Raw genomic sequence first — 14,051 nt, 5'->3', positions numbered from 1 at the left:
TATGAAGAGGTTCCTCCGTGGACATTTTTTTTCGATTTATAGCTCATATAAGGTACCGGTCAGTCGAGGTCAGTTTTGACCCCCTCATCGTAGACTTTTCGGCCAACCGGCCCCCGTGCTCTGTCGCCCCAAGGCAAGATCCTGCCAAATTTGAAGCGCCTGCGGCGCCGGGAAGTGCCTTATCGGACACCCGACAATCTAGATCTAGATCTAGAATCCTAATTGAATTTTTTTTTTTAAGTTTTGTCCGAGCAAAATAAAAAAAAAATACATTAACCAAGTTGACTTGGTGGGTCTCGAACCCGCACCACCTGCGTGGTTTATAGTACACTAACATCTCCGCTATTTAGGCACCTTATAAAATACAGAGAATGAAAGACCTATTTTAAAATCTTAACTTACGCGAATATGCCTATTCTTTCAAATTAATTTTTTTATCCCAAATTAGCCAGTTCCAAACAAAGATTTTGTATAAATTAATGTTATGAGTTTAGGCCGGAAAAATTGTATTGTATACATTTCATAGTTTTACGTAGATCTAAATCAAATTTGAATGAAATAGTTCATTTCTTTTTTATTCTAAACACGGCAGATGACGTCATTAGTAAGCAATAGTGTCGTCATAGTTTTATGCGTTCTTTTACACATATATTAATGCTTTTCCGGTTGCATAAATAATACTGTTTCTCTACATTCGAATACGCCTTGATTTTATATTTTTCTTCTTGAAATAAAATTGTGGTTATACATTTAAAACATCTAACATATTATTTTCAACAAAAGTCCGTATAAAGTTCTCCATATATCGCTGCCGTTTCTGACGTGATGTCCGGCGAAAAATTTTTGCGGACAGAGAGAGAGAGAGAGAGAGAGATGTGCGAACGTGGCCCATTATAGTATTAGATATATATATATATAGTTATATAGTTATAGTTATTACATTTTTATGGTAAATTAAAAAAAAAGTCCCATATACGTGTATATATATATATATATATATATATATATATATATATATATATATATATATATATATATATATATACGTGTATGGGACATTTTTTTAAATTTACCATAAAAATGTAATAACTATAACATTAATGTGGACTGTCTACTTTTCTAGAAAATGGCCTACGTCAGTTATGCTTAGAATCACCAATAAGAAATTGAAATGTTAAAAGAAATAGATTACTACACAATTGCATTTCACATTTTTATTAGTAGAATTATATAGTCTTAGAAGAAGCGTCGTAAGAAACCTGTCTTCCAGTTGGAAGGTGTGGGGTGGGGGGGGGGCGATATATTGCGATTTATTGGTGCCAGTTGATCTGGAGAAGTTGTCTTAGAGTTAGTGGTCTAGGGTGTTTTCTTAGTGTTAGTGGTCTAGGGGTGTTGTCTTAGAGTTAGTGGTCTAGGGGTGTTGTCTTAGTGTTAGTGGTCTAGGGGTGTTGTCTTAGTGTTAGTGGTCTAGGGGTGTTGTCTTAGTGTTAGTGGTCTAAGGGTGTTGTCTTAGTGTTAGTGGTCTAGGGGTGTTTTCTAAGTGTTAGTGGTCTAGGGGTGTTGTCTTAGTGTTAGTGGTCTAGGGGTGTTGTCTTACCGTTAGTGGTCTAGGGGTGTTGTCTTAGTGTTAGTAGGTCCGAGATGTTGTATCTCAGTGTTAGTAGGTCCGAGATGTTGTATCTCAGTGTCAATCGGTCTGGGGGTGTTGAGTTAAAGCCAATTGGTTTAGTGATGTTTTAGTGGTAGTTGGATTTGGGGTAGGTCTGGGGTTTTGCTGTAAAGGCAGTAGGTCCAGATGTTTTTATGTTAGTATGTCCGGGGGTGTTGTCTTAGTGTTAGTATGTTGGGGTGTTGTCTTAGTGTTAGTATGTCCGGGGTGTTGTCTTAGTGTTAGTATGTCCGGGGTGTTGTCTTAGTGTTAGTATGTCCGGGGTGTTGTCTTAGTGTTAGTATGTCCGTGGGAGTTGTCTTAGTATGTCCGGGGGTGTTGTCTTAGGGGATCGGGGGAGTTGGTTTGAGGGTGCTGTCCCCGTGCCAGTTGGTCTGGTGTTGCTGTCAGTTTGCTGGATGCATGTGTATCAGCACGTAGATATCCCAAAGGTCTGTCGCCTCCACCTCTGTGGAGAAAATTTCCATCACTGCCGTGTGGCACCGGATGTGACGCTCTGTGATGTAGCGCTAGACTGTGATGGCTACACGTACTTGATTCAAAGTTTGGTCGGGTCGGCACGTGCTGCACAGTATACACACTGTGTGTGTAGTCAGGTGTGTTGTGGCCGCTCGACACACCAGTTGTGTAGGGCTTATTGTATGTGTAGATGGGCGTGTGCTGGGGTGTGTTGTTGGGGGTGTAGTGGTTTTGTGTATAGTTGTGTGTGTTGTTGGGTGTGTGGTGGGGTGAGAAGTTGTGTGAATTGTTGGGTGTGTGAAGGGGCATGTAGTTGTGGGTCTGGTTGGGTATGTGATGGGGTGTGTAGTTTTGGGTGTGCTCAGATGTGTAGTTGGGTGAGTGGTTTGGTGTGTATTGAGGTGAGTAGTTGTGGGTTTGGTCAGATGTATAGTTGGGTGAGTGGTGTGGTTTGTGGTGGGGTGTGTAGTTTTGGGTATGGTCAGATGTATAGTTGGGTAAGTGGTGTGGTGTGTGGTTGTGTGGGTGATCTAGAGTGCTGTTGGGTGTGTAATAGTGGGTGTGGTAGGCTGTGTGTTCACGTGTGTGATGGGGTGTGTAACTGGGTATGTGGTTGTGTGTGTGGTTGGATGTGTGATGGGGTGTGTAGTTGTGGCTGTAGTTGTGTGTGTTGCAAGAAGTGGGTGTGGCAGGTAGCCCTACTGGATGGGATGGATTATTTACAGTGTGAGCAGAACGTTGTTGATTGTAGCTCCGTGAATCCAGCGGTGTGTAAGGAACACGGTGTTCACCGCGACTTGCGTCAAGTCTGACTGTGTAAGGAACTCGCTGATCCTCACAAAGATCGTGTGTAAGCGTTGTGTAAGGAACACTTCGTTGGACGGAGCAGGCAGGGTCCGTTACCTGTTGTTCAACACCGTTTTCAAGAGAAGTCAGAATGTAATCAAATCTTGGTATCGTTGAATCTGTAAGTGCAGGACTTGTCGAAGTAAGAGCGGTGTAAGCATTTCGTTGCTCTGCATGACTTGCAGTTGTAAGAGTGGTGTGTGAAAAATGCCCTTGTGATGAAGGAGTTAGCGTTGTTTCGGACATGGACAGTTCATAGCCAGACACACTGGGCGTGAAGTAAAACTCTCTGGAATTCCCGAAAACCGCATCACACGTATCGGGAATTCCCTGTGAGCTGTCGGTCGGTGTGTTGGGCGAGACGTAAAAGCCCTGTGACGTATCGGTTGGCGTGCTGGGCGAAACGGGAAATTCCGGTGATCTGTCTTGTGATGCGGTTCCATTGGCGTGCAATCCGTGTAAGGTTTGGGACGCGCTGGGTGTGACGTAACAGCCTTGACATCTTAGTGGGCCAGGCGACGGAGTCCCGCGTGAATCTCGGATGTGTTCGCCAGCAAAAGACCTGGGTCTGTTATTTCTATGGCCGGTTTCTACTCTCGGCTGCGTGGATCCACTCTCGCTTCTCAAGCGGCGTAGTATGTTCTGGTCTTTGATTTGATAGCTGATGTTGAGCTGATACAGATCCAGAGCTAAGGACAGGTCGGTACCAGAACCAGAAGGGCGGGTGTTGACAAGATTGGACGGAAGTGGACTATTTTGACGTCTGCTCATCTTGTTTTTTATCCTGACCTTATTCGGCGTTCAAGAGATTTGGACTAGATATTTTTTTTTTGACTAGGTTTTGTCGGGCCAGTTTCTGCGCATTGTTTTCTATGCTTGCATGTTCAAGTGGCCTTATCTAGGTCAGTAGGTCACTTTCGCCGCAACCTCCTCTTGATGGGCTGTTGCTAAGTAACCTGTAAACAACGATATGTAACATATTACCAAACGATTATAGAACACTGACATTTTACAAGCTTTTATATAACGTAACTTGTCTGTCTGTCGTTTTCTTTATCTTCGTCTGTCATGGGTCAAAACTGGCGGGCGAAATTTCCACCACTTTACATAACCTTTTTTTTCAAACATGATACATATTTCCAGTGGCGTAGGCAGGGGGGGGGGTGTTAGGGGGGTCATAATCCCCCCCCCCCTAGACCCCTCGGTATATAAATATATATACAGTATGAGGGGGGGTGCAAATCGAAAGTTTGAGGGGGGTGCACATCGAAAGTTTGAGGGGGGTGGGTTCAAATCGGAAGTTTGTCCCCGGGTAAAAATTGGACCCCCCCCCCCCTCCTTGAGACGATCCTGGCTACGCCACTGCATATTTCAAAGCCCGATGACAACCCAATGTGACAAGCTTTCACGTAATTATTTTTTCAATTAATATTTCTAAAATTAATCTACAACTAAGTTTTCATTTCAGGACAATGCATAAATCATTTTTTAATTTAATAAGCTTGTTGCAAAACTGAATCAAAATGCATAAAATGTTTAGATTTAAATGGTAGTAATTTGGTAGTAATTTTAAAGGTTGGTGTAAACAACCAGACATCAACCTTCAGCCTTCATCCATTCCCTCCCCTCCTCATCGAGGCTCATAGAGTATAAATATCATATGAGCGGTGGTTTAGACGTGTCGTACCCGACTCATTTATTCACCAGCTCTATGGTGAAGAGGGTTGCTGACTACTTGTTTACCACCTAACGACTATGGTACTATTAGGGGGGGGGGGGCGTTAAAGAATGAAGCGTGACCTTCACCTTAGTCAGCCTTCGGGTTTTTTTTTCCAGCGGATCAAAAGGAAATCTTTGAGGAGTGAGCGAGAGGTTGGTACCTCAACGCCCTCCACCCCCCCCCCCCCCACCTGCCCAGGTGTTTTATTAGCTTCAGTTTACTGGGTGGTGTTGGAGTCTTTCGGGTAAACATGGCAGGGGCGGGTGCAGGGTGGTTGTAAGGAGGTGTTATACGGGTTGGGGGCCAGGTGGGAATTTTGACAATACTATACACGCCCGTTCACGAGACTAGTTCTTTGGTCTATAAAAGAAATGTTTCTTCAATTTTATGACGCGTCAATTATTTATGTAGATCTATATGTGATATGGTAAACTGGGGAAGGGGAGGGACGGGGAAATTTAAACTGGGATGGAATAGACATGATAAATTCTTTAGTCTATAAAAGTGTCAATGAGATAGCATGTCGTCTACTGGGGTAGCCTACATATGATGGGGGTGTAAATGTGACAAGGGTATGGCAGGGGGTGTAAATGTGACAATGGTATGGCAGGGGGTGTAAATGTGACAAGGGTTATGTCGTCTACTGGGGTAGCCTACATATGGTGGGGTGTAAATGTGACAAGGGTATGGCAAGGGGTGTAAATGTGACAAGGGTATGGCAGGGGGTGTAAATGTGACAAGAGTTATGTCGTCTACTGGGGTAGCCTACATATGGTGGGGTGTAAATGTGACAAGAGTTATGTCGTCTACTGGGGTAGCCTACATATGGTGGGGTGTAAATGTGACAAGGGTTATGTCGTCTACTGGGGTAGCCTACATATGATGGGGTGTAAATGTGACAAGGGTATGGCAGGGGGTGTAAATGTGACAAGGGTTATGTCGTCTACTGGGGTAGCCTACATATGATGAAACACCTGACTTGTGGAGTGGCTAGTCAAGGGGGGGGGGGGTGTTACTATTGTCACGGGATACTGTGCACTCAACATTCAATAAACAAACCCGCGCGATTTGAAATAATCCCTGACCGATCTTAACACAAAACCAATTGAAGAAAAGTAAACACTGGTTTGAACAGTTTACCCACATGTAATAAATAGGTAGCACAGGTGCACTCGGTTTAATGCTGTGTCGATCAAACAATTAATGACACGCTGAACCTTTTTTTTATAGGGTTTGAGACATGATGACAAATATAACAATACCGATAGCTGTTGTACTAGTCGTAGTAGTAGTTGTTGTTGCAGTTATTGTAGAAGTAGGAGTATAAAGTAAATAAATAATAACCATTAAATAATAATAATAATATTTTATAAAATTGAAAACGACACATATATTATCTTCAAATGAAATCACTCTAATGTATTTTTCAATTTTGATAGGGTTAAAGATATAACAATATCGATAGCAAAAACAATGATAATAATAATTAATAATTAGTAGCAGTAGTAGTAGTAGTAGTAGTAACTATAGTAGTATAAAGTAAATAAATAATAATCATTTAATAATAATAATAATAACAATAATAATAGCAATAATACTATTTTATAAAATTGAAAACGACACAAATATTATTTTCAAATTGAAATCGCTCTATTTTTGTCGAATTTGACCCACCATCCCTACCCCTAACATCATGTCACAATAAGTCAGCCCCCCCCCCCCCCCCACCTGACCCCGACTCCCCAATGTTTGTGACGCTATATTATGGACAAACCCCATAGACAATAGTCACACACCTTATATAAGATTGACCCTTAGACCCTATAGATAATAGTCACACACATTATAACAGTGACTCTAAGACTCTAAAGATTAAACGATGCAATGTGATACCTCTTTGTAAACTGTCAAATTAACTATTGAATTTAAGAACTTGACTTTCTAACGCGGTCGTACTAAACACCGCCAGTAATAAACACCACACGAAAACTAGCTAGCGCTATAGAGACGACAGGCCTTACCTTTCACGTCCCGTACATGTTTCTAACCCCTCCATTGGCCTGTGGTAGATTGAAGCTACTCATTTACACTAGATCCGGCTGTGATATATTTAGTAGCGCACTAGCTTGCGCTAGTTTTATTCGTGGCTGCCAGATAAATTTTTAATCGCGTTGCCAAATTGTTGGTAGAAAAAAAAATAGAACCATGAGGATTCATTGAAATTAGAAATTCAATGACAGACAACGTACGATATATGCGTGTCGGCGAAAAGGAATGTGGCCACTTACGTTGTAGTGGCCCGCCAAAATAAATTAGATTAAGATTGCAGCGCTGGCATTGTCACGATGAGGAAAATAGAAAAACTATGTTCGGCCCTCAGTGGCGTAACTAGGGGAGGGAGGGTGGGGCGGCCGCCCCGGGTGCCTACCCTTAAGAGGCGCCAAAAGGGGTAGAAAAAAATTGAAAAGTCAAAGTTAAGAAAGTAAACAGCTACATGTCTTTACATAACGATGTAACTGTTTCCTACGTCATTTTGGTTGCACCACAATAAAAACCTTTGGGGTAGTGACTGATAAAAAGTACCATCAACCTGTCCCACTGGGGGGGGGGGAGGCGCTTTTTCACCAACTTGAATAAATTGATAGAAATAGTAGGGCCTTGGTCTAAGTGTGACACATACAAGCCATGTTGATTTTAATCATCTTGTACACTCTGTTAATGGCATCTTAAAGGGATTATGTTAATTGAAATTTAAACGTCATTTTTTTAAATAAATGACAAAAAATGAATCATGATAATATTGAAAGTTAAATATTTTTTGGAGGTAAAAAGAAAAAAAAAGTTTCCATAAAGAAGTTCTGAGGACGTGGCCTAAGCGGTACAGTGCAAGGCTGCTAAAGTCTCTAGTTCGAATCCGGGTGCAACTCAGTGGAAAGTCCATGAGTCCACCCAGCTCTGATGGGTACCCAACTCAAGCTAGGGAAAGTAAAGGTGGCTGGGCAGAGTGCTGACCACACCTTTCCTTCATATGCCGAGGTCAAGAAACATAAGAACTTTACTTTCATCAACCCAATGGATATCTAAGTCTAAAGAGAATTAGTTACTTTACTCTATAAAAAAGTTATCTACTTTTTTTTACCAACTCCCCCCTCCTTTCCCCAGCCTACAAACCTATTGGCACACGTCACACGCGTCATACGACCATCCCACGTACCCCTACCCCCCGAACATCCGTCTTTTTTTTTAAAGAATATTTTTTAAATACAACATCCTGAACCCTCCCCACCCACCCCTTCCTCAGCTAGGCAGCACATCGTCACAATGGTCTTAACTCCCCCCCCCCCCTGCTTTTTTTCATTCTTCTACCCATTCACTTCAGTAAGAAGTGTAAAGTCTTTTATATGCTAACATTATTACAAGGAAGAAAAAAAAAATAATAGTTGCTTTAAAATGTAACAGTTCCTTTCACCCATACGGCCCATAAATCTTGTCAAGAAAAGATTCGTCTAACTATCGGGAATATTGTAGATGGCCAGGAATACGGCCAATGTGGCAACCCTGATTCGAATACATTATATGCCACACAACAAGCCATAAATATATGAGAGACTAATACATTTTCGTCGAAAGGCCAGCATTGGCTGTAATGACAGACATCACTTCTTCCCGCTCTGTTAATTACAACTTAGAATCTCACATCCTTAATTAGTCCCGCTAATTGTACCATAATCCTACTGAGTCAGTCCTCGTGATTGGCTCCATATCACAGCCGCGTACGTTACTTAAGGGCTACTCGGTTATTTTTGGGTTGGCGGGGTTTTCTTACCGGAAGTCGTCAGAATCCTCGATCTGCATGACGGCAGTTACTAAAGCCAGCGACAGGCTAATCCTGGTAATCCGGATTGATTTAAAGTCTTTTTCAAATGATCAGATTTACTGTGGTTGGGTGTGGGCTGTTCTGGGAATTGACGACGGGGGTCCGGGGAGGTGTTAGGCTAGAACTTTTGACCTTTCGGGGTAAAGATAAATAAATACATACTAAAAGATTCAACATACTTTTTTTTTCATTATATATAAATATATATATATATATATATATATATATATATATATATATATATATATATATATATGTGTGTGTGTGTGTGTGTGTGTTTATATATATATATATATATATATATATATATATATATATATATATATATATATATATATATATATATATATATATATATATATATATATATATATATATATATATATGCAGATGCTTCTCTTGTGATAAGGACATTGAGCAGAGGCTCAACCTATATTCCTATAAAACTTTCCCAAACAGCTGTTTGTTATCACTTTTTAAACTAAATACATTTCGCAAAATTTTGTTTCTTAAGTAGACTACATTGAACTATTTTAAAGACATAACCTTTTTTATTCAATTCTACAATACCTAACAAGACTTGTTATAAAAATGTCAAAAATAGAGTACCCCCTTTAACCTGACGGTCCATAGGGCAAGTGAAGTAGAGCGTAACTGTTTCGTTGGGCTCGGCGTATGAAGGGATAGTGTAGACATCATTATTCACAGCTGTCTTTACTTTCCCTAACGTGGGTCAGATATCCATCAGAGCTTAGTATTCAAGGACGAAAGCCCGGCAGGGTTTCTTCCAGGCATCTCTTCGGGGAGGGTGGGGGCTCCATCCCCACCCCCGAAGAAAGTCTTCCGCCCCCCCCCCCCCCCCACGAACGAGATGGAATTTATATAGTAAACATACACTTTTACTAGTGTCACCCCTCCCCCCACCCCCGAAAAATGTAGACCGCCCTCCCCCCAAAAAAAAATATCAAGTGCCCACCCCCGGAGAAAAAAAGTCTGGAAGAAACACTGGAGCCCGGGATTCGAATTCGTGACATTTGGATTAGCAGTAACTCCCTTGTCATAAGTAAGTCCCTTATTATATGTAAAGTTATAAAGTTATATGTAAAGTTATAAAGTTATATGTAAAGTTATAAAGTTATATGTAAAGTTATACAGTTATATGTGAAGTTATAAAGTTATATGTAACGATTGGTTTCACCTTACACACTGACGTCTTATTGGCCAAATTCGTGTACATATTTGCGTCACTCCTTGAAATAGCGTCACAACGACAACTATGTAACGATTTGCTTCTGGAACTGTGGCGCCTCTAACCACTATGGACACAATGTCTGTGGTTAAGATAGGGAAACTATCCTCCATGTATTTTAGCTCAAGATGGTCAGTTTTAATGAATCACATTTGATCTAAAAACTTAGCATAAAGATTGTATCTGTCACATGAGCTGAGCTAGGTTTAAGTGGGTTAAAACACACACATAATGTCAAACTCAAGAACGATTTCCGCACATTTTTTGGCTTGTCGATTTATTTCCGTTGAGTTCCGAACAACTTCCTCCAACCACTGAGCCAAGCGGCGCAGGGGAGGGACAACTGCTGCAGCCTGGGGCGGAAGTGGAGAGAGGGGCCGGGTATGGGGAGGGTGGGGTGTTATGTGTTTTGTAATAATGAACAGTTAAATGTTTAGAGAATTGAAGCGCTTTATGATCGGGGGGGGGGGGTACGGTTGAGGGGGGGAGTTAATGTTATTTTAAGTATGCTGGATTGTGTGGTCGCACTGTTAAAAAGCTGGGAGAGATTGGGTGTTGTAAGCAGCATTTCTTTTAGACATTCTCCTGGGGCACTTGAATTTTCCGTAGGGGGGGGGGGGGGGGGGGGGGCTTAAATTTCCGTATGGGTGGGGATGCAGACATTATTTAAAGTATATATTTTGTATGTAGTTCTATTTCGTTCCAAGTGGAGCAGGGGCGGTAGACGTGCTTTGTTGGGGGGGGGGGTGTAGCTCTAGTTTTAAGGAGGTTATAAAGAGGTTTGAAGTGTGGGTGGTTCTGATCGTTATAAGGTTTAAAGTTGTGTGGTGTTACTTTTCCAATTTCAGCGATTTTATCATTGTAGGGTTGGGGGTTGTGGGTTGTACCGCTGGGAGTCTGCATGTGTAGTTGTGATCTGGTATAAGAAACAATGTGCGCTGAAAAAAATTCGAGACCGCAAGTGTGCGACTACACCCAAGGGTACTTAAGGACCAGTTGGGATCTCCAAACGGACCTGGCATATTTCTTGGGTTTTGTTACGGTGTTATTGATATACGCGATTTTAAAACTTTTCTACGTACCCGTCGTGTGCGTTGCTGCGATCTCTAAAGAAAGGCTGACGTGAAGTTTTAATAAAATTTTAGAAATGCGTTACCAGTCGTGGATTTGTAGACACGAGACCTTGTTTTCTTAAACTGAGTTATTTTTATGTAAACAAATGCCGACGCTATATTTCTTGTATCCTACTTTTTGGGGCCTGGTTTGTATACACTACCGCCAGCGTGCTCTAAGAATCCTTAGGCGTATGTTAAACACCCTACGTTTTAATGAGGTAGAACACACCTCAGCGACTGCAGGTGTGTCAGGGAGATCGTGGGGCGCTCTCGGGAGCCATCATTTGCACAAACGCAGGAGGTACAGTCCACGGTCCGGTTTAATCATCGAATGTCGCGTGCCATCGTGTCTCTATTGTAGGGTGCTCTTTAAAACGAATGCAGGTGCCACAGTCCTGTGCCATATTTTTTATACGCCATATTGCTTGCGGGGTACCAGGGGCGCCAAATCACATCAGTCGGGTGGACGGCTCCCCACCAGTATTCTCGATAACTATCCTAATGGCGATCTGATGAAATGTATAGTAAAGCATTAAAAAAAAACCCAGACAAACCGACAAACAGCCTTCATTTATATAAAGATTGATTTATGCATCTAAAACAATTTTTTGTTGGTGTTTTGTTTTGTTGTTATTTTGTTGTTGTTTTTTTTTAAATAATTTTTTAAAATTATAAAGGGAAAGTGCGATAAATTAAAATCAGATTTTATCCAATGTCACGAATCAAATATTTACCGGAAGTGTATGACTTTTAAATAATTGTGTTCCTGATCCATTGGCCAATCGTAGGTTTCAAAATCATCACTGCCACCAATGTCAAGGATACAACATGGCCTATATCATAATACTTAAAAAATAATTAAACATCTAATCATCTCACATGTTACGTCATATCACATCACATCACATCACTCTCGGGTCTTGATGTAAAGTTGTTCTTTTTTTTTTTAATCAGTTCTTTAGAACAGGGTGAAGTTTTATCCGCAAGTTTGGACCAGAGGCGTAGCGAGAGGGGGGGGGCGGGGGGGGACGCCAAAATGGGTTGGAAAAACAAATTGAAAGCTTGAAGGGAGGGGTGCAAATCAAAAGTTCGAGGGGGGTGGTGCAAATCGAAATTTTGAGGGGGGGGGGGGGGTTCAACTCAAAAGTTCGAGGGAGGGGTTGCAAATCGAAATTTTGTCCACGGACGCCGGGAAGAGTCGCCACGCCTCTGGTTTGGATCCCGACGATCGAAGCACAAATCATTAAGCTCATTTATTAAGCTCTAAACACGATGAATCAAGTTACATCTTGTAAAACGTAGCATATGTTACATTTTCGTTCTAAACACAAGGAATCAAGTTACATCTTGTAAAACGTAGCATGGGTTAAAATTTCGTCTTTGCGATATTAATTAAATAATATTTCACAAATCAACAAAAGAATTTACACAGCTGACAAATTTTGTAATAAGTTTAAGGTTTGTTAACCATTTCTCGTGAAGGGCTAAAAGAAATAATTGGGTCTAAACCCCCCTGTAGTGGAAGTTTGTTTTGTCAATGTTGTTAATTGGGACAGCTAATTAGAGGAAGTAAATCAGAGCACGTACTCCATGTGGGTGGGAACTAAGTTGTTTGCCAGGGCCGTGTCGCCAGGGCACGCCATATCGTCGACTTAGATAAACAATTGGCCGTCTGGGTTAAAAAGTTTAACTCGACACGAAACAAATAATTCAGTTGCATGGGAATAAAAGTAGGTCAAGGGTAATTGCTATACAAAGGTCTCTCAATGTCTGGTTCTTGGCTGATACCAATGCCAGGGGTGGGAAATTATTTTTGATAAAAATCAAATTAGTTTTGTTTTGGGTAATTAATTGACGCATTTTTTAAAAATCGAATGAGATAAAGCGGTAGATGAATTTGCAAGATCAGCACTTAGCTTTTAATACAATTCTATGTGTGTCCCACCCTCAACAGCCTCCTCCTCATAAGGTCGAGTGTCACCTGGTGGGGTAACTGAGGGTGTCACTCCACCTTCCCCCCACCCCCGCCCCCCCCCCCCAACCCCCACCCCAACAATGCTGAATTTTCATTAAGAACCATCCCCCCTATACCCTACTATTTTATTTTGACTGGTAAAACATAGTTTTTTATAGTAAATTTTACAACTTTCCCCTAAATGGTGTAATTCCTAGATGGTATCACCCCCTAAATTGAGTCACCCCCTAAATGGTGTCACCCCCTAAATGGTGTCAACCCCTCAATGGTGTCACCCCCCAAATGGTGTCACCCGCTGTGGACCGCACCAGTCCCCCTGTCTTGTGACGCTACATTAGTGTGAAAAATGACTGGATATACAAAGGCATGCATGGTGTCATGGAGAGAGCTCTCGATTATAACACCATCAGCCATGGGTTATAAGCCTCGTTATAAATGTAAACAATAGTCTGGGTTCAAAGGTCACGGCGGGATTCAAACTAACATCGTAGATATCTTATTAGTAGCGTCACTACATATTGGGCGGGAGGGGGGGGGTGACACCGGGTGACAGCTGACCCAGAGACGCCACTAAACCCCTCTCCTCCCTCCCTTCGTCCTAACAAACATTTTTACACAAACTACTTTTCTTGGATTCGTTTAATACGGCGCCGTTTATTTTTTTTAACTATAGTCAACAAAGATTTTAAGCAATTTTTTTTATTCAAGAAGCATTTATTTATTCTATTTACATGTAGTCATATTTTTTAAGGTAACTGATTAGCAGCCTGCCAAGCTAAAAAACTAGCCTACAGGAAAGGTCTATACGAAAATTAGCTAATTTAGTTTTTACAATTTAATTTTTTAAAGGAACTAGATCTAGTGCAGAATATCGATCGATTTATAACAATTGCTAACAACGAAAGGTTCAAAGATCAAGCTTCTATAAAGCGAGGTAACAATGAGTAAATTTAGTTAGAACATTTCTTTATTACCTCCCCTGAAAAACAAAGATTTTTTTTTAATTATTATTTTTTTAAATAAAAAAAATTTTAAACAAAGAATTAAGATATTTATTTTAAACATAATTGTTTTTACTTTTTTTCTATAATTACAGTTATAAGTAAGCATATTTATAATGTTAAAAGAATTATGTGGGTAT

At 41.0% G+C, this 14,051-nt stretch overlaps 1 protein-coding gene across 1 annotated transcript; it reads right to left on the bottom strand.

Annotated features, from left to right (window-relative positions):
* Positions 1-1,207: 1,207 nt before the first annotated feature.
* On the bottom strand, positions 1,208-6,798 carry LOC131951048 (mucin-2-like). Its single transcript, XM_059313315.1, has 2 exons — positions 6,716-6,798; positions 1,208-3,930 (listed from the first exon to the last, which is right to left on the bottom strand). The coding sequence occupies exon 2, from the start codon at positions 3,743-3,745 to the stop codon at positions 1,970-1,972; it is 1,776 nt and encodes a 591-aa protein (XP_059169298.1). The 5' UTR covers positions 3,746-3,930; positions 6,716-6,798; the 3' UTR covers positions 1,208-1,969.
* Between the last annotated feature and the right edge of the window lie 7,253 nt (positions 6,799-14,051).

The sequence above is a fragment of the Physella acuta genome, unplaced genomic scaffold, assembly GCF_028476545.2.
Source record: "Physella acuta isolate Inbredline_101_S28 unplaced genomic scaffold, ASM2847654v3 ptg000794l, whole genome shotgun sequence".
Lineage (NCBI taxonomy): Eukaryota > Metazoa > Mollusca > Gastropoda > Physidae > Physella > Physella acuta.
Note: the sequence above shows the minus strand (reverse complement) of the source record. Positions and strands in the feature narration are given on the sequence as shown.

Excerpts from the sequence above, each read along its gene's own strand:
- LOC131951048 (XM_059313315.1), bottom strand. The coding sequence starts at position 3,745 with ATGAGCAGACGTCAAAATAGTCCACTTCCGTCCAATCTTGTCAACACC.